General features: G+C 35.0%; 1 protein-coding gene across 7 annotated transcripts in view; it reads left to right on the top strand.

Moving 5' to 3' along the window:
• Positions 1-21,698, top strand: part of BRINP3 (BMP/retinoic acid inducible neural specific 3) — a 262,338-nt gene that overhangs the window by 120,671 nt on the left and 119,969 nt on the right. For all 7 annotated transcript variants that reach the window (XM_088799152.1, XM_019744446.3, XM_074317040.2 and 4 more), the window contains one exon: positions 13,995-14,185. In XM_088799152.1, the coding sequence (XP_088655278.1) occupies positions 13,995-14,185 (191 nt within the window). The remainder of the gene's footprint in view (positions 1-13,994; positions 14,186-21,698) is intronic.

Below are 21,698 nucleotides of genomic sequence, written 5' to 3'. Positions count from 1 at the left end.
TCTAGAATTCATTAAGTTATTCAGCACATTTATTGAGTTATTACTAAATGCCTCGAAGGGTGTTCAAAGCAGTGAGGCAGATGAGTATCAGTTTTCGCCTGAGAGCTATTTACAACCTAATAGCATGCATTAAATATGGGCATAGTTATTACACAATATAATGCAAGGAGATGTGCTAAATTGTGTTTAAAAAATGAAGAATAGGCAATCAGATTCCATTTGGGAGTCATCACTTCTGGTTATAGAAAGCGGGAAAGGTTTTCTGGAGTAAATGCTGATGGTCTAAAATTACCTTTTTTAGCACCATTTTAGTATTTCTGATTGTGGTTGATATATGATATGAAAAGAGTGATACATATCAATTATGATGCATAATGTGAAAGTAAAGGTTAATAATATAACGTCTTCCTCGATCAATTTATAAACTTGTAAAAATTAAGAAAGCTAGGATTTAATATCATCCGATACATGTTTTATTTTGGTGATATATAACTCAGTCTTTTCAATACACTTAAATGAATATTCTGGGAGGTCATATAGGAAAAATAAGACATTTTCCTAAAACTTAATTCCCAGAATTTCCTTGTATTTAATTTTGTGTATGACTTCAAATAATGGGCAACCATTCCATTTAGAAATGGATGTTACTCTTTCCTAGAATGAACAGCATTGGATAAGATTGAATAGGGAAACCATGAAAACAGTGATTCTCTGCTCCCTCATCAGCTTCTCAGTTAGTTTCTGGGAGACAGACAGGCTGATTCGCACCCATGCTGAGGTGATATGAATGACCACCGCTCTTTATTTTCTCAGTCTTAGAAGATGACTCTTTTATTTTCCTGCCAGTCCAGTCTGGCAGCAGTCATGTCAGTTTATTACTCCAGAATATATATCAAACTCTTTCCTGACTTCTACCCGGAAATCCCCAGACAAAGTAAACACCCCATTTCTCCCAGAATAGTCCTACAATCCATCCCCCTCACAGATCTTCTAAAAACTCTAATAGGTCAAAGTGTTTTGTTTTCATTAAAACCTATCACTCTCCACTTGAAACAATATCCCAGTGTCTTGCTATGGCTTATAAGGCGCTGTATGAATGATCTCACAACGGCCTTCATCTCACCTCATCTTTTCTCTTTCCTCATCATCCTCTATTTGTCAGCCACAAATGATCTGCACATCTTTCTGCTCCAATTTTACGTTCTCAGAGAGGCCTTTCCTGGACCATCTTATCAGCAACAGTGCCTGGTGGACCACTGATATTCTCTACCACCTCACGATCTTACTTTGCATTCCTTATAGTGCTTATTATTATGTGAAAATGTTGTCTTTGTTTCCTGGTGTGTCTGTCATTCCTGTACATTGTCCTGGAAACAGGGACCTTGACTGTATTTGCCCCCATAGTTACAATAGTGCTTGGCATACGCTCGGTTCTCATTACGTATTTGTTAAATGAATAAATAAGTGGAACTACACTTTGCTGGGAGGCTGAGGTTTTCCAGTTCACTAAATAAATCTCAAAAGTATGATATATGCTGAAGATAATTGAGATCTAATTCAAGAAGCAGACTACATGAAAAAAGCAAATCCAGGAAGACAAATGGGTCAGTTAAATAAATACAGATTCAGAATTGGAGAGAATCAGGCCACCAGCAAGACCGGGTAGCAGGCCATGGAGAGGGTAGAAAAGGGTAGGTCCCTGGGCACTTTGAGAAGTCTGCCGTGTTACCTTAAGGAATTAAAAGGTGAAAGATGTAGGTGGTTCAGGCACAGAGAAAAGCCTGGACCTGAATACATACTATCTTTCCATTACCTTCCACCCTAAATGAGTAACACTAAAATAGTAAGACGAAGAGATCTGACAAACCTGGTGTTGAATACTGACTATGCCCCGCCTTCTATTTTTTTTTTTAATTTTTTTTTTTTTTTACCAATTGTGAAGGTTTAAAAGCTATGAATTACTCTGATACTTAGTTTCTTTGAGGAGAAAGGTGGAGAGAAACACCTGTGTGACAGAGTCTCTGGAAGATTGGCGTAAATGGCGGACAATGTTATTATGGTAGTGTGGACAGCCAAAAAAATGACAAAGTCTCCCAATACTTATGAAAATGTATTCTGTGACAATGTCTATTTGGCTTAGTAATGTCAATTACAATGAATGCAATAACATCTGAAGTAAAAGTAAAAAATGATTTCTGTAACTTCTCAGTTAAAAAAAAACCAGTGGTTTTGAAACACATAAAAGGCTTCATTACCATTGTATCAACAATGTTGGATACCTAGAAGAATTTCAAAACATAACATATATTTTCCAAAGAAGAAAGGAAGGGACAGAGGGAAGGCAGAGAGGTCAAAGAGGAGAGACGACATCATGGACATTTTTGTTCTTTAGTATGAAAATTATGGTCACCTTTCGATTTGTTTCATTGTTTTGGCATTATGGATGCCACATTGTGGCCTTGAGATTAGTTTTCGTTTTGCAGATTTTTTGTGAAATTAAATCACTTCTTCAGGTTGACTATTCTAATGACTGCAAAATGCTCTCTCAAAATTGCTTTACTTCAATTATTTAGAAGTGTTGTTCAAGCTTTTTTTCATTTTGTGTTAAGGGGATGGGTAAAATTGCCACACTCTCACTTACCTTCTTATCTCTGAGTATTTCTGGGATTTAATGTTCCTGGTATTTTCTATTGGAATTAATTTTCTTCTCTAAATGTTACTTATATTTCTCTTCAGGAATATCTGTTGAGTGATGTTAATAATTTAGCTAAAATGCATGAAATTATTTAAGTAGCTAAAGGATATAAACTATTTGCAATTAATATGTATACCAGGTTGGTTTCAGGCAATTTTTAAATTATTGCTGTTGTAATTACAGTAAACCTTTTTTGTTTCTAGAAGTATATTTTAGCTTCATATGTTTTACCTGATTGAACATGAAATTGTAGTCCTCCTTTAAAAAAAAAAATGAGATTGGTGGTATTTAACTTGAGCTAATCCTCTCTCTCTCCTTAATTAACTAAGACTAAAGCACAAGTCTAATACTGACACACTGAAGATGTCACGTACAGAAGCAAACATTCTCAACAAAAAGCCACTTATTTTATAAATAGATGCTTCCTAACTAGATTTTCAACTAGGTTTAAACATTATTTTAAAACAAGTTCAGTGCAAAATACTACCAGCGTTAAAGCAATGAAAGGAAATAAATAAACAATGTACCCCCCCACCCCCCGCCCCGCACCACCCCGAGTTATTTCATACGTCATATTGACTTAGACATAAAACTTTGGAGAGCATATTTGAAGCCTTCAGTGGGATATTGTATGATAAATAAAGCCAGTGATTGAATTATCTTTCTATAGGGACAAATCAATTACAAAAAAACTTCTTCGTTATATATAATTTTTCCCATTTATTTCATCTTATAGCTTCCAGACTATTTATCAATATATAAATTCAGCCTGCTTCTCTTTGGATAATGGTATGTAAACACCATCACTGTTTAAATAGCTAAATAAGCTACTCAATTTGCAGAATCAATCTGGAAAAAGATTGTACTCCGAGGATATATTGACTTTTTAGCTATGGAATATATTTCATGACTGTTTTCATATTTTATTTATAATAAATATATGACAAATCCTGAACTAAAAGTACATCTGTGTAATGAATATGAAAGTACAAAAAAAGAAAAATGAGTGAATAGAGAAAAAAAACAAAACTAAAATTTTGGGGCTTACTAGGGAGAGAAAGGGTGTTCACTAAAAAATACAAGACCTGGATTCTGGATCAATTGAAAAGGACCCAAAATTTCATTTAAAAATGTATACAAGTGTTATAACAAAACATTTCTAGTGATTTGACACATGAACTGATCGTCATCTCCAGAATTACACAGACTTGCCCAACCACCCAGACACGTCTCCCTGAGCCGCTCACTGTGACAGGAGCCCGTGCGTGTCCTGTAGGAAGCTCATCTCTAAAGCCCATGGCTGGTAGCCTCAGAGTGAGGTGTGCGCTCTCTCCTGACTATACATCCAGAGAGAAAAAGCAGAAAGAGGCAGGGTACCCATGCCCGCCCCTTCCGGACACTACCTGGCCATTAACTTTGCCCCTTCTTCGGCAGAGTCAGCGATGTAGGGACAGTGAGCAGAGTTTGGGGAAATACCTTCCCATGAAAAGGAATGCACGAAAAGGTATGCTTTTCCTGATAGAGATATTTATTAAAATTGGACCAACATTTATTCAAGGAGCAAGTCAATAATATACTGATTTGTTAATTTACATTTTTTTGTTTGTTTCATTTTGAGCAACAGAAAAACAAATCCAGTTGGACCACTGGTGTTGAATGCAGGGTTTTAAATCATAATTAAATTTTTAGTGGAAATAATTACTATTTTTTTATTTGTGAGTGTTTTTGAAAAAAATTTTAACAGTACTTCATATGAGAATGTATCTTGTGATTACCCTATTGCTCATCTTAAGCATTTTGTCAGATATTTAATTTTGCTTACATTTAGAACATATTTTCACTATAGATATAATGAAAAAAATGCATGATTGATGACCAAAGCAGTATTAACTTACTAGACTAGTTATTTTAAATAATGAATATGACTTCTATGATGATACAGTGTATAAATAACTAAGCCTGCAAAATAGTTTATTTGGTCTGAAAGTGTTACCATATATTATTTGTGTGTTTATCTCTTTCAAAGAAAGAGAAGAAGTCAGAGGTCGGGTAGTAAGATACCTGTGGTTAGAATATCAATTATTTTTTCTATTATCTTGCATCCCCAAAATTATGAGAAATCTAAATATCCTCACTTAATTTCAGAAATACTCAATTCACACTTATCTCCATGTGAATTACATTCTGTATAAAGTATCCACGAAATAGTTTTTAATTCTATGTCATACACCACCTTCTTTCAAAATTCAACTTCTGTCTTTCTCATTTTCACCTTGTCTCAACTTAGGAAGTAAAAAAATCCCTTTATTCATTTTAACTGTAACATAGTTAAGGAAATAAATGTGCCAATAATATATGCAATTTATTTCAGAAGCAAATATGAATGCTTATTGAGAATGCATGGAACTATTTCCTCTATTAGAATGATTACTTTGTTTTAAGAAAAAGAACTGGAAGGGAAAAAAATATATTTCATGATGCTTCATATCCCAGGGAATCATTAAAATAATCGTACTGAAGGGGGAAAAAGACTGCCATACTGGTTTTTAAAACTAAATATTTACTCATACTACTTAATATTAATTATATTGGTTCTGCTCTCTCTCTCTCTCTCTCTCTCTCTCTCTCTCTCTCTCTCTCTCTCTCTCTTCTCTTTTTCTTCCTCTCTCTGTCACTCTTTCTCTCATGTTTCTCTGATAAAGAAAGTGAACATTTTGAAATTAAAGCAATAATTGTCAATTAACTTTTAATTGTTTATAAAAGTTAGCTATTAAAATGACTTGGGACTATATATGTAAATACTGAAGCTAACAGAGAAGAAAATGAGATTAAAATTGTTATGTCAGTTGATCTTAATAATTTCCCCTGGCAACTAAATCAAAAGATAAAAGTTAACTTTTAAAATGTTATAAATTTGGTTATATTTTTCGTATTCTTCTTTATAGCACTTTGCAAAGATAGATAAATCCCTGCCTATGTGTTTCGCAAAAATGTACTGAATTACCTATAACAGTTAAACTCCCCAGACCTTCCTCAAAGGACACACAGGTCACTGACAAAGACAGACATTTAACTGGTAATAAGTTTTACCATGATTTACAGCCTCATTACTCGAGTGTGGTCCATGGTCCAGCAGTATCTGCACCACCTTGGAGCCTGTTAGAAATGCAGAATCTCAGATTCCATCTCAGATTCATGAATCAGAATCTACACGTTAACAAGATCTCCAGGTGATGTGTATGCGCATTAAATTAGAACAGCACTGTTTAGAGTTTCTACATCCATTCAGACTGTTGTTAAGTGTTCCAGGAATCTCCCTTCTGAGAATTAATTTTACCGACATAATAGCAGGATCCTGTTAACTATGCATCACAAAATTGTTCATTACAGCATTGTTTGTAAACAGCTCCAAAATAGAAGTAACTTAATTGTGTTTCACTCAGGGTAGATTCATTCCATCTAACATTGAAACTACTTATTTCCAGTCCCTCTTTGTTCACGTCATTTTTTCACAAAGGATGTTATGTGGCATCTAGGCAATTTTGTTTAGACATTTTTCAGACTTTTTTTGGGGGTAACTGTTAATAATGACAAGATCAGTTGCTTTTCTTCAGAGTGTTTTGCAAAACATATTATGTGCCTCTTCCAACCTGTATAAGTCTAGCTATTCCTTCCCATAATATCTCTCAGATGCCAATCGGTATTAAGCCAACATGCCTGTTTTTTACTGTCTTTATATATTTGTCTCTGCTTCTTGTTAGAAGTCTATTTTTCTAAAAATTTTCCCCCTTATGTCTATTTGTTTCTAAAACACTGTCTTATTTTCTGTAACACTTTATAAGTGGAAAGATAGATATCATCAGGACGCATGCAGTTTAACATGTTATGGAAGGAAGATCAATAGTAGTGAAAGCAAAGCAAACCCTGTGAGAAGTGAAATATAATTTCAAAAGGACAGTAATACCCAAAAGATGGTAAGATTTTAGTACAAGGGATCTGCCATTACCAAAAATAGAGTAACATTTTTGAGCTAAAAGGATACATCAAATATAAAACCAACAATTACATTTAAGCTATGTTTGCAATGGATATTTCTGTGAGAAGGATTTCTCCTTAAACAGCAGCAGTCCTTTGTAAATAAAGCTGACGCAAAAGCAAAACTGACGTTCCCAATAAGATCTTCGAGTGGAAGGAAGTTAAATGACCAGGAAGAGATCTGTCATAAATGCACCTTTTTTTTCTAGGTGGAATGGTAAACATTATAGGTCAGCAGACTAACCCAAGGGCAGTGGCGATAAAAAACTAAACTAAATTAAAAATAAATAAATAAAATACAGTAAAATACAGCCAACCTACAAGAGTTAGCTTCATTGCAGGGGGTAAAACAAACTGAAATCTCAGTTGATTATAATGGTATGGTTGTGTCTCTGTAATATTGTGTTTTGACTATGGTTATCCTGTGAATTCTGCTCTGGGTGTCTCCTCAGTCTGGGAATCAAGCTGAAGAAGGCCCTCTTTGGGACACGCTGTCTTCCTAGCAGAGGGGGAAAGGAAAAGAACAGCTGTAACTTTGCCAAGAGTCTCAAAACTTGCCCTACATCATGCCATATCTGGTTTGCATGTATTCAACGGGCCTATGCATCTTCCTTTCCAAAACCAGGTTAAAGAATTCATCCATGGACCACTCATAGTTCTTCTCTACAATGGACCTTTGATCCAATTGATGATGGTGGAAAAAATTAATACAATCTGCCACATCGTCATTACTGAATTATCCCTAGGATTCTTTAGCTCATTCTCTTATCCATTGTTTCTTTATCCTACCTTTTGTAACTATAGAAATGAGAAGGCTAATTGAGAAAATCCAAGTGAAAAGTGTGAAATAATAGTATGAAAGTTCTTTCCTTTCTGTTCTTCCTGGACACAACATAGATGATTTGAAATTCAGAACAGAAACATACATCATTGTAAGATCCACAACACATCAAATGTACTTAATCCTTTCCTATGAATTGATCATAGGATAACATTAAAGTCATGTTTTTTTTGTTTGTTTTCTTGTCCTCTGTTTCTCATACTCTATGAAAGCATCCCTCACTATGTGCATTTAATGTCCATCAACTATCACAGTATTTTAGTTGTCAAAGACACAGCTGCATGATTTCTGTGTGAAATAATCATGTCTTTTTATATCCATATCATTTATCCTTTTTACTTTCTAACAAACTCAGATGTTGAATGGTTTTCAAAATCACATTTAGTTTTTCCAAAATAGATGGATGCCCTTTGGAACTCATGCCATGCTTTTGAACTACAGCTGGTTTAAAAGAAATATGAATGCAAATGATATTTGAACAAAAATTGTTCAGTTGATTGAATAATATCACGGTTTTCAAACCTGAATATTTTTATTTACATAGAATTCTAATGTACTTTTATAATCGAATACCAGTGAGAGATTTACAATTACAGTTGAGAATGCATTTTTTTCTTAAGACTGTACGAGCCATAAAAATGTGAACACCATAAATATCACAGAAGCATTGCAGTTGTGTATAATTAAAAAAATAAACAGCCTCCTTCCTCTTCCTCCCCCCAAAAAAGTTTCTTTTAGAGGAAAAGAAATAGGCTTATTTTCCATTGACATTGAATGGCCCTGTCAAAGTGTCTGGTCTATTGTTAAGTAAGGGTTTAAAACAAGGTATTCATAAAACTTAAAGGAATAAGTGTGCTGATTTGAATGGCGTCACTTGCTTCGATGGCAGAAAGACTTTTGCACACATAGACCAATGTTCCACTGTGGAGAAGAACCATAAGCAATTTGTGACTGAATTCTTTTTATCTGGTTATTGGAAGGGATAACCAATTACTGTCTTTAACAAACCCATATATCTCGATTACAAGATCCACTAGCAAACAATTTTGACTAAGTTTGTGTTCCTGTAGTGAAGTTCAATATCTATGAAATGCTTACTTGTGAACATTTAAAACCTCCTCATTTACTGTTAGGCCCTAAGAAGGAAGGAAAGGAGAGGAAACCAACATTTATTGTGCACACAATACTTCTGTGTTCTGCCAGGCCGTAGAGTGGAATTACATTGTTCCATCTTCTCAACCAGTTGAGAGGAGGATGTTACCTGTTTTCGAGATGGGAATACTAAGGACAGGTGGACCTTCACCAAAGCCCCACAGCCATCAATGGAGGGACTTAGCTCTCATACACCTGACCCCAAAACTCATGCTTTCCTTTCCCTCATGATATCACAGTTTCTTCAAATTAAAAAATAAAAAGAATAAACAGTATAATTAGTAATAAAAGTGTAGTAAGATGTACAATTTTTCATATTTTCTTGTTGTCTATAATATGTATTCTCAGAGTAAAGGAAGTCCTACTCATTTATCTGTATTTATCAGTTTACAAACAAATGTGGAGTCTTTGAAAAGCAAAGGAAGTATTTTTTAAATCTTGAGTATATAGACAATGAACACACCTCTTATTCTTGCTGGTGATTATGGGGCATTATTTCTCCTTAAATATAATATTTGTTTTTATCATTCATATTGTTACAAAGGACCTCTCTGAAATAGTGATTTTTAGCTCTTGTTAGGTGTCATTTTCCAACTGTATCACGGATCAGTCTAACATTTGCAAAACATTTTTTAAATAAAATTAGTTTTAATTCACTTTTTAAATATGCATGTGCTACTCTATTTTTGGGTGAGTTACAGTTCAACTGAGGTCCCATTAACAAATAAATTTTTTGGAATATTTCACCTGAAGAATTATAGAGGGATACAGAACTTAAAGGGCTATTTTGGGAGATATTTATTTTCTGTATGTGAATGCAAACTGTATGACTGGGGTTAATGAATTTGTAAAAGAAGTAGAAAGGCAGGCTTCTCTCCTCACAATTAGGACAGAATAGCTAAAATTACTAGCAATTTCCAGATATGGAAAGAGGTGCTTTATGGAGTACTAAGGAATTGTGGTGAATAAAAGAGAATAACAGCATGTTAACAACTTTTGAATTCTTACTCCATTCTAGTGATGCTCTAAACCCTTTACAGATATTATCTGTTGCATGCTTATAGCTGCTCTTTGTGGAAAGAATACTCTGCTCATGTTATATAAGAGTAATCTGAGTCAAGTTATACAATTCAAGGTCATCCAGTTACTAAACAGAAGTTAGCATTAGAACCCAAATCTGTTTGGCATTAGTAGTTGGTACACGTACATCTAAACTGTAATAATGAATTCTAATTTTTTCTTTATTCCCGCACCTCGTAACCCAATGAAAGAATCCATTCTAGGGGTCTGATTTTCTCTTCTCAACAACATATAGTTTTGCAATTAATGGTGGACTCCTCCAGTAATGGAAAATTCACTACTATGCAAAGAGAGACATAGCAAGGATGAGTCTCTTCCCTTGCAAATATCTTTTTTGCATCCCCAGAAGGCAAAACTAGTGTCCAATATTCTTTTTGAACCAATTATATTGAATTTTATATATTACTGAATTGGATAAAATATTTGATATTTTTTTTATATAGGCAGTTCAACTTCTATATAGAAGAATATAGAAACACTATGAATGCAGTGAGGCTGAATTTGTCTTTTTAGATGTATTTTCTAAATGGAATTATCTGAGATTATCAAATCATACATAATTTCATTTAAGTTATAATATTAAAGTCATGAGCTTACTAATTAAGAAAATTGAATTATAGATAAATACCATGTTTCCCTGAAAATAAGACCTAGCCAGACCCGGTATTATATTATATTATACCAGGTATTGTATTATCTTATATAAGACCCAGTATTTATTATATTATATTATATTATATTATATTATATTATATTATATTATATTTTATATTATATTATACTTGGTATTATATTATAGTAAAATAAGAACGGGTCTTATAATAATTTTTACTCCAGTGACACATTAGAGCTGATTGTCTGGCTAGGTCTTATTTTCAGGGAAACACACGGTATATTTTAAATGTGGGCCAAACATAAAATGAGTTTCAATCACCTGTGCCATTATGATTTTTTTCTTAAATGAAAATTTTCAAACATGCTCAAATAGAGAAAGTTGTACAATGAGAGCCCATACATCCATATGTAACTATATGTCCTGTAGAAAATCACACTACCACTAATATTCCTACTTACAGTTGGGCTACACAATGAAGTTCGTTGATTTTTGTACTTTTATTTACCCTCAGAATATATTCCAAAAATGGATTTCATTAATTTTACAAACAATGTACATTTAGTAGGTTTAGCCTCTTCTTTTAACTTTTAGAGATTATTTTTCTATTTGATTTAATTTAATTTTTATAAATAAAACCTTTTTTTTTAGGTCTTCCCTCCATCCTGTCACCTCTTTCTTTTAGCTAAATGTTGATATAAGTTTTTGGTTAATCCTTCCAGTGTTGTTTCATTTGTTTTCATTCACAAATTAGATATAGATATAGACATAGATATATAGATATAGATATATTTATAGATATATTTGTATCTTCTTAATAAAAATAAGTGCCACTTGTAAGCATTCTTTTATTTCCTTTGCTTTGATCATATTGGTGTGTAGAAATCATCCTCACGTTTTTATGGCTGCACAGTATTGTGCTATATGGGTGTAACATAGTTTATTTCTACTGGTTAGGTATTTGTGTTGTTTCAAATACTAACGATAAAGCCACATGGGAAATCTTTTGCATGTTTTAGCCAGTGTTCGTTCCTTTGGGAAAGATTCTTAAAAGTAGGATTGCTGAGTCCGTTGCTACTGTCGCCCACTTTCTCTTTATAGTTCTATTATTTTGCATTATCATCAGGAATATATCAGAAGGCCTGTTTCCTTCCAGCTTGCCAGCAGTTTTGCCAAAGTTGTCAAACTTTTGGATTTTGGCAAATTCCATAATTGCGATATTATCAATATACTTTTAATTTTTATGTCTCACTATTTTAACCTATATGTCTTCTGTTGTTTTCTGCTTTGTGAAAAGTGTCACCATTAAAACAACTTTGTGAGTTTTAGTCTTTAGAGCTCTCGAGTGTTTTTCTTTTTCTCATCTACTAAGTTTTGGTCTGAATTCTACAGTATCTGATATCACAATTAACTTTGCTTCCTTTTTATTTACCTTTACCAAGCTGTCTTTGTCATTTTATTTTTACCTTGACTTACAAAGGCGTGCCTCCAGCTGCCTTAGTCCGCCTGGATTGCTAACAAATTCCCACTGAGTATCATAAACAGCAGATATGTGTTGCTCCCCGTTCTGGAGGCTGGAGGCTGACATCGAGGTGCCAGCATCGTCACGTGAGGGCCCTCGTACGGATTGCAGACTTCTTATGTTTTCACTTGGCTGAAAGGGCAAAGGACCGCTCTGAAACCTCTTTTAAAAGGTGGTTATTCCATTGGTGAGGGCTCTGCTCTCATGAGCTATGCACCGTGCACCTAATCCTCCTCATTTTGGGGGGGAGTTAGGAATTTATCATGAATTTTGGAGAGACACAAGCATCCAGACCCCAGCCCTCGCATATGCCATAGAGCTGCATTATGAGTTCCTAGAATATCATTTGCTCCTCTTTCCCAACTCTGCACCTGAGCGACTTTTTTCTCTGATTCGTTGGTCTTTGTGCGATGCATTCACTCTGATAAAGAGGAACTGTCACTTTAAGAGAACTGGTCCAGGAGCTCGGAGGTCTGTGCGTGGGGCTGGGCTTCCGGTTCCTCTGTAGCCCTGATTTCCTGCTACAGGCTACGTTTCCGACTTCCGGTGCCCTGGGTATATATAGCAGCCGCTGCAACCCGGTAGCCGGGTTTTTTTTTTTTTTGGCCGGATACCTGGAATATTATTTGTCCAGTTGACAGCTCAAGTTTCCGCATTCCTTGATCCTCTCTTTCTGGAGGTAAATAACTATTGGGGATTTGTTTGTTTTTATCGTAATCAACCTATATATTCTCTTACTGCTTTCAGATGTTTCCATTGAAAGCTATTTATCATGCACACAACCTATGGCTGTTGATCATTTGACCCACTCATTTGTGTTTTTCGGGGGTATTTTTATATTTCTTCAGCTGCTCTAGTTAGTCTCTGTGATTTCCAGTAGGCACGTGGGGGTCCAAGTACACAGGGAGGATGTGCTTTTCAGACATAATATTGTTGACACCTTATGTCTGATGTCAGTTGGCCTTGCTTCTTGCAGAAATGTATGAGCTTGGAGAGTCACCTCGGCTGTGTCGTTTTAAAATTGGTATTCGTTGGAGAAGAAATGCAGGCTATTCTTGTACTAGAAAATTGTATTTGATATTTTGTAAAACTGGCTTTTCGGTTTGTAAGAGGGCACAGTGCCACCCGGACAGATGGATTCCTGAAAGAATAAGAATCAGCTTCATGTTTGACAATTACGTGCTAGGTGACTATCCAAGAATACGGAAGTCTGCGGATGGCTGGTTCTTAATGTTAAACTTAAATGGCATTGATCTCTCTCTCTCTCCATATATATATATATATATATATATATCTGTGTGTGTGTGTGTGTGTGTGTGTGTTTTGTTAACATTTGAACATTGAAAACTGCAGCTTAGTTGTAATATACTTTAAATTTCACCCTTGGGAACCCATTGTCAGTACCTAAAGTGTCCTTGGAGGTTAATGATTTCCATAGCGCTTATTAACACACAGTATTTTAATATATGCCATATGTAGGCAACCTCTGAATTTAACATACATTCTTACATAACTGTGGATGCATATATATACATATATACATATATATACGCGCGCACACATTTTTTTCTGCATTAAAGGTTTGATTGAAAATTTGTAATGTTTAGTAATATGCTTGGTCATGTTTGCATTTTTCCATGCGATATGTGGCAAACATTTCTGTGTAAATACAGTTTTATATTATGGAACTTTTGTATTATGCACTCCACATAACTTCGTTTTACATATTTTCTTATCTTAATTTGCTTTTTGGCCACATGAGCAATAGGTAAGCTACACTATATGAGAAAGGTAATAAAATACAGAGAAATTGTTCTGCAAAAGTTAGCTAGTAAACATTGACTAAATATGCATGTACAGCTGTCAATACCCCAAGTACTTTTATAAGCACAGGGGAAATATTTGTGAACAACAAAAAAGTGTAATTCCATGCCCTTTTGTTGTTTATCACTCTTTTGTTTCATTATGCCAGTAATTTTTTCTTCTTTCACTTGCAAATCATTGAAAAATCGATTTTAAGTGGAAAAAGGAATAATGCAAAATATTTTTAATGCAGGAGAGGAGTCACTCACAATTTTTGTGGACAAGCGGAAGCTGAGCAAACGATCAGAAGGAAGTGATTCCATCACCAATAGCTCTTCGGTCACTCTGGAGACTCTGCATCAGCTAGCTGCCTCCTATTTCATTGACAGGGACAGCACCCTCCGGAGACTTCACCACATTCAAATTGCATCCACTGCCATAAAGGTACGAATGGGGTTACCCCAAATTTATGTCATACCAGCACTTTTCTTATCTCTGAAATCAATTTCTATTATTTGCATGTTTCACTGATTTAAATAATTGTGTTCCAAAAATATTTTAACATTCTTCCTTGTGGTGAGTTATGTAATATAGTTAAGATGAAATTGTGTGTATCTCGATGTATCTTTTTCAATTGATAATTGGATCAAAGTTTTTCACAGTCAAATATTAACTGAAATACACTCAAAATGTGTCAGTGCGTCCAGAGAGGAACACAGACTCTCTCACAAAGTGTACATGGGCAAAAATCTTGTTTTAATAAGTGATTTATTTATTTTTACTTTTATAATTTTTTTTTTGTGTGTGTAAATCTTCCTGTTTTAGTTTATGCATTTAAAAGCATCCTGATAAGGGACTTTATTAGTCTCAAAGTGGTCAGTGACACAAAAGTCATTAAGAAGCCCTTCTTTAAGCCATAATTTCCCCTAATGTTTTAAAAATACAATTAAATACAAGTCTTTGGTTATAAAATTCTAGAAGTCAAGATACACCATAATCTAGAATTAGTGGATAAACTCCATGTGTTCATGAAAATCCTTGACTTCTAACTATACGGAGGGTGACTTTATCATAGTTGAGAAAAAAGGAGAATAATTTTTTTTTTTAATTAGAGAGAGAGAGAGAAAGAGAGAGAAAGTACTCTAGCTTGTGGTTTCCGAAACAATAGACTTTTTGACATGTTTCTCTGGCAGTTTAGGTCACCTATTCTCTGTGTTTGGCCAACAGCCATTGCAAAACTCACAGGCCAAAGAGTCGGCACAGTGTGATAGTGAGGTCATAGACTAAGTTAACAAGCTCAAAATAAAATGTCAAGTACATTTCTTTGTGTTCCAACTTTAAAATCCTGTGTATTTTCTTTTTGTTAGTTGACAGAAAAGTTCGTACTTCAATACATGGGAATGCTAGGTAAAGTGAGCCCAAGATATATCGTCTGTGCATGAGATACAGGAGAGAATAAAAGGTGATACAGAAATATTCTTAGCTTAAGGATAGCACAAGTAATCCCACCCTTCAATATTGCCATTTGATGAAGTTGGAAAAAAAAAGTTCTATAGATGTCAGTTACACAGTTAGCGTTAGTTTATTTCTGACTGTAGGACTTACATTATATTCAGTAATCAAGTATATAAGTAGTGTTTATGCTGTACAGATAAAAATGGAGCCAGCACGACAGAAGATGTTTTAGTTAATTTAAAAGTATTATTAGGTAGGTTATTGTTAGAGATATTTAGCTTGAGGTTGCTGAGGAGATAGAGATTTTTTCAGAAATCAATTCCGATGACATAGACAAGAACTTAAAGTGCATTTTCTAATAGAAGACATCATTGTTGTAAGTGTGTTTATTATATGGCTATTGATTTTTTTGCTCAGCACTAAGTAGAATTATACAATAGAGTTTTTATACACATACTAAGAAAGAAAGATTTGCTGATAGTTCATTTGAAGACTCAATGGATATTTGTACTCTCTTCTCCCACGGGAAAGGTTGTATCACAAATGTCACATGTTTCAGTGGTGGAACCTACTGTATGCAGGCATTGTTCTTAGACCCTGGTGATATACTAGGAGTGATAAGGCTTCCTGAGACTGGTTATCTGGCTGTGTGGTAGAAATGAGACCCAAAGGAAAGTGACTTTTATGAGTGATCTAAGAACAGCTCTGGGGAAGAGAAGGGAGTAGCTTGGAATGTGGGAAGGTCAAGCGTCTCACCTTGAGGGGGCTACAGGGTATGCCCATCATCCGTTAACTGTGGGAAGGGGTTCCAGAGCACATCGTGGACATATTTTAAAGTGTGTGTGGAGTGGCTGGGGATGGAAAAGGGGAGCTTTAGATCCAGGAGAGGAAACCGAGAAAAGTATGAAATGATACAAGGATGGATTATACCGACAAGTAGAGTCATGTGCCACCTAACGATGTTTCGGTCAACAAGGGACCCCGTTCATGGGAGTGGTCCCTTACAATTATAACAGAGCAAAGCTTCCTATTGCCTGGGAGGTGGTAGCCATCAGAAAGTTCTAGCACAACGCCTCACTCCCACGCTTGTGGCGATGCTGGTGTGGACAGACCTCCTGTGCTGCCAGTTGTATAAAAGTATGGCACACAACACTGCTGTCATAGGTGATACCTTCTAGGAGTACACTCCATGACCACAGGACAAAATGGCCTCCGCACACATTTCTCAGAACATCTCTGCACTTTCGGTGGAGCCTGACTATACACATACCTTATGCTGTCCCTGAGGATAAAAAGGAACGGGCTGCTGGTGACAACATGGCTAAGAAAATAGTCCCAGAAGTACACAGTTGGATGCAAGACTGAGGTGGGGGTGTGGACAAGGGAGGTAACCCGACCTTTCAGGATTTAAATTAGGACAGACTAGAGTTCTCTTCTGGGACAGTTGTAACGTCACGTGACTCTGGTCCAGGCTCAGCTGCAGCCTGAAAACTCGGGGAAATGCTCTGTGCTGAGGTATGGGTCCTTGTGTGCAAACACGTCGACAGGCACCTTGCCTCACAGTGCACACTTTATGGGCCTGTGCGTTTTTTTCGGGAGAGTATCCTTTATTCCCGCTGGTTATCAAACATGTCCCTGCACAGTTAAAAGGTGTCTCTCCTCAATTATAAGAGTATAATTGCTTAGATGCAAATTAACAGGGTAAGAAGAGCTGAGTAGGTGGGAGTATGGTCTTGTAGGTGGAATCTAAAGCATTCGACTACTGAAATCCTTTAGATTTGAATATATAATTCAGTGCAAATTGTTGTAATATATTTGAAATCGAGAGCTTAACTCCTTTACTAAATCCCTAAAGGTTCATGCGTGGCTTTTATATTTTAAAGATTCAAACTAAATGTAACAAGATGCACATTTTCTTTGATTAGGTAATACACTTTGTATTTTGAATGCCAGATAGTAGGCATTTAATTTCTTGAACAAATTCACAGAATTTAGGAGACACAGTATTATTGTTAAAAAGTAAAGCCAAATGAGATCATTATCAGATAACAGCAAAAATATAATTAAATCTGCAAAAGCACGCCTGTTTTTTGTCATGCTAATTCTTGCAAAACCACAAGAGTTGGACAAATTGTGTTAACTATAAGCCAGTTTCTAGAAAATGGAATAGAACAATTTATTGCTTTCATATCTTATAATTATGAATGTGAATGTAAATTGCAATTCATTAACACACATCTGTAAATAAATAATAGAATGGCTCAAATGCCTAGTTAATTAACTGTTATTCCAATTAATGGCCTTTATATCAAATATTATTTCTCAATGTTTAGTGCAATAATATGTCAAAAGTATTGTCTATAATTGGCCTTTTTGTTTTCAGAAAATTCAATCCAATTGACTGGTTATCTAAAAGATCAAACTAACATTCTTTAGATTTACTTTAAAATCGTCTAAAAACCTTTAATATTATGTGATTGACAATGATGAGAAAATCAAAATACATTATACAGGTTAGGGAAAATTTAATCTGTCACCTGACGTGGTATATGCATTTTTAAACATTTTCTTAATATTTTCAGTTCTAAAAATCAGATTATATGCAGAGAGGAAAATTAAATTATTTAATTAAAGATTCTTAAAACTTTTTAAAGAGCTTAGCTATGATTTCCTAAAATTCTAATCTACCTATTGTATTTCTGACGTTTTTCTAATATAGACAAAATAGATTATTAGAATTATAATGTTTAGAATTTTTTCCCAAAAATGTTAGCAAAAAGCACAAATGGTAAATTTAAATTAACAGAAAAATCAATATTGCGGCTAAAAAAGTACATCTTCAAATGATGTTTTAGTGCTGCATAATTTACTTAAAGAGTTTTGCAGGTGATGTTGAGAAGAGGGTCCTTAAAATCTTGTGCTTTCTGTTTTGCGCTGCCATTTTTTTTTCCTCTTTGCTTTTCATTTTCATTAATTTCTAAAAATGTATCTTTACTTCATTCATGTTTCTTCCTTATTTGTCCAGTATAGTATAAAGGCAGTTAAGTATAATCTTCAGTTATGGTGCAATGTTTTTATTTTTTTTTTATTTCTATGTATATAATTATAATTTCTCTTTTCTGATATTCCCAATTTATTGTATATATTGCCTAACTTTTCTACTAGATATTTTCACATAGTCATTGTCATTATTTTAAAATTCCTATCTGGTGATTTCCATATCTTACTCATATTTGAGTCTGCTTCCATTGTCTATTTCCTGTTTTGCTCATTGGGTTTACTTTTTCTTGCCTCATCACACTGTGTGGAAAAAAAAATGATAATAAAAATAAACAAACAAACAAATAAATAAATATGATTTCCTCTAAAAATAAACATACCCCTTCCTCTGTTAGGCTTTTGTTATATGTCCCTAAGTGAGTCTAACTTGGAATTGAGGTAGCCATGTGCTTTCTTGAAAATTAACTTGATTTACTGACTTATGGCTTAAAACAGCTGGAAGGCAGCATTGGTACTGGTGCTTTCCTCTTGGAAGGGTTTGGGGCATGGCCCAGAGTGAGATTCAGGAGATTACACATTCTTTACATGCTGCTGCCAGCTTTTGGAATCATGGGAAATCTTATTCTGCTGCAAGGTTTGATTACCAATCTCCTGGGGTCCCGCAGCGTTATCTCTGCTTTCCAGTCTTGTCCTGGCTTTCCTTGCACTGGGAGATCACTTTCCTCCGTGCTGCCTTATCCCTAGCCTTTGGAACGTCAATGCCTGGTACTTGGCAAAAGCCTGGAATGCCCCAGAGGCATCTTTCCCAGTTCTTCCCATCTTGCACTCTGTACTTGATGAAAGCCAGAAGTGCCTTGGGCGGTTTCTCTCAGTTCTCTTACCTGCTCAAGCTTTTGGTGAATACAACTTTGTACTTGGGGAAACCCTGTGTGTTTCTCTCAGTTATGTTGTTCACACCTTGCCTCCTATTTATTATTCCCATGTACTCAGTGAAGGCTCATGGCAGCAGTTCACTGGGTGAGTGTATACTGGCTGTGGGGCTTCCTGGTATTTTAATCATCATATCAGCAAAAACAGCCATTAATCATTCCTTACTGATTTCCCTTTACCTTATTGACGGCAGATTTAGATTCCTCGTCTCTGCCAGTGATGAAAGAAGCTACCTTCTGTCCCTTCCCAGAAAGATCCAATCATTTTCTGGATTTTGGTTCATTTTCAGCAACCACATACTCACAGTTAAGCAAAAAAACTTTGAATTTGAGTTTATCTGATGTGCTTTCATTGTTAGGGTGAGAATAATGGTCTCATGAATTTCTACACCATAGCTAGGATTGGAAGTCCTTACTTTTAGCCTCTACCGTTTCATTCCCATTTCTCTCTATCCCATGATATCGATATACATTTATTGAAAACGATATATAGTATTACATTAGCTTCTGTTCTCCTACAAGGTCATAGAGATTTCCTGGAGATATGAAGAAACTTCAGACTTTTATTTCATACTCCATTACAATTCTAGCATCACTTCCTGTTGGAGTGCATAAGCTCTAATATTATATACTTTCCTTCCTTAGAGATTTTAAAACCATTTATGAAATATTTATAGAAATCACCAAGACTGAAGCTAAAATATAAGCCCTACTTCAAGGCATCATGTAAAAATATAGACATGGCTGGCTTCAGAGTAGATCTTGCTAAATGCAACATAAAAAACGAGCACTCATCTGTGGGGCAGAGCTGGCTTCCATAAGCATAACCCATTAAAAGTAGACATGATTGTATGAGTACCTTGTCTGATGGAATTATCCAAGTGGTGTTGGAGAAGGCCCAGAGTTGAGCATGCTTAATCCAATCCTTTAATATCACTAATCAGGTGTTCTTTTATCTTTGATGGCATGTATTGAACTTGGGAGGGAGTTGGCTAAGAGTGGGCTTCAGGGTAACCTTAGCAAAATTCTTGTCAAGGAGACATTAGGCAGAGTAAAATAGTGTCTTTTCCAATATCCGAGACATCTTCCTTAGATTGAATGTGCCCAGTGCCTCAAGATTTTCAAAGTAAACCTCTCTATATTGTGACCACTGTTATCTGAATAAGTCTGTTTCATTGCTGACTACATTATCTCCACCATGAAAAACAATTAGATAAGATTTTTTGAAACAATAAGTATTGATCAGAAAATCACCCTGCCTTCAACCAGAGACACAGGTTGTTTTGATTTTCCTTTGTTTTGTTTCAGTATAGCTATCAATTTTAGATCACCAAATTTATGCGAATCTTTGTTTCTCATTTAATCTTTATTTAGAGAATGGACGGAAAATTCAATAGCATTGTGTCAGGAGTCATGTCTTTCTCCAGGAATTTTGAGTTGGTTTATTAGAAACAATGATTTGGAACAAAGACTCATGAGCAATACTTTAAATCCATAAATTCCTGAACTTGATTTCTTTCCACATATGAATTACATTTGCAGTCTCCAGTGGAATATAAAAGGACTACATGTTAAGTGATTCCACCAGTAGAATCTTCTTTTGTTTCACGAAGACCATTAAGACTGCCATTCATGCAGTCTTGCTTGGAATGGTCACTCTGTCAGACATTAGCCAAAAAAAACCCTAAAAATAAGTCTAAAAACCATCTAAAGGATGTGTACAATCAGGCTCCCCTCATGCCCTGTCTCTGTGCTTACTGTGTATTTGTGTATATGTGTATTTCCCCACATGAGTGTCTGCGTGTGTGTGTGTGTGTGTGTGTGTGTGTGTATGTATGTGTGTTTGGTGGTATTTATTAAGAGAGCTCTGAAATCTTAACTGAGACTCTCCCACTTACCAGTTTCCCCACAACTAATCAAGCCAACCTGATCTACAAAACTCAAACTGATCAAGGTTATTGAAATAAAAATCAATGTGGACATAGGAATGTTTCTTCGCTAATTAAAGTACCTTTTAAAAATATAGTAGAAAGGGAAAAAAATAGAAAAAAAATTCACAAGTCTACTTCAAATATTTTGTTGATTGCGCAAAGAGAATTTTGATTTTACTTCTTCTACATTTTTGTTTTCAAAGTGAATGATATTCTGAATATGGTCACACTCAGGAAATATAGGCTATAACTATTTCTTGACCTTCTTCCCAATTTAGTTTGTTACACCGAAAAGATTACCACATTGTAATATCATGTGATGTGATCTTATGTAGATTTAATGCTCATTTTAAAAACAGCTTTATTGAAATATAATTTATATACCATACAATTTACACATTTAAAGTGTCTAATTCAATGTGTTTTAGTATCTTCACAAATATGTGCATATATCCAGTGATATAGATATAGATACAGATATAGATATATAGATATAGGTATATGCCAGGGGTGCCAAAAAATGTATACATATGACTTGTATTCATCTTTTGTCAATGATATATATTGACTATTACAATTTTAATACAGTTTTTTCCTTTCTTAAAATGTGTCTACATTTTTTGGCACTCTCTGTAGATAGAT

The sequence above is a fragment of the Rhinolophus sinicus genome, chromosome 6 (assembly GCF_057876585.1).
Source record: "Rhinolophus sinicus isolate RSI-liver-muscle chromosome 6, RSI-T2T, whole genome shotgun sequence".
NCBI classification, from domain to species: Eukaryota; Metazoa; Chordata; class Mammalia; order Chiroptera; family Rhinolophidae; genus Rhinolophus; species Rhinolophus sinicus.
This window is presented reverse-complemented; position numbering and strand designations above follow the sequence as displayed.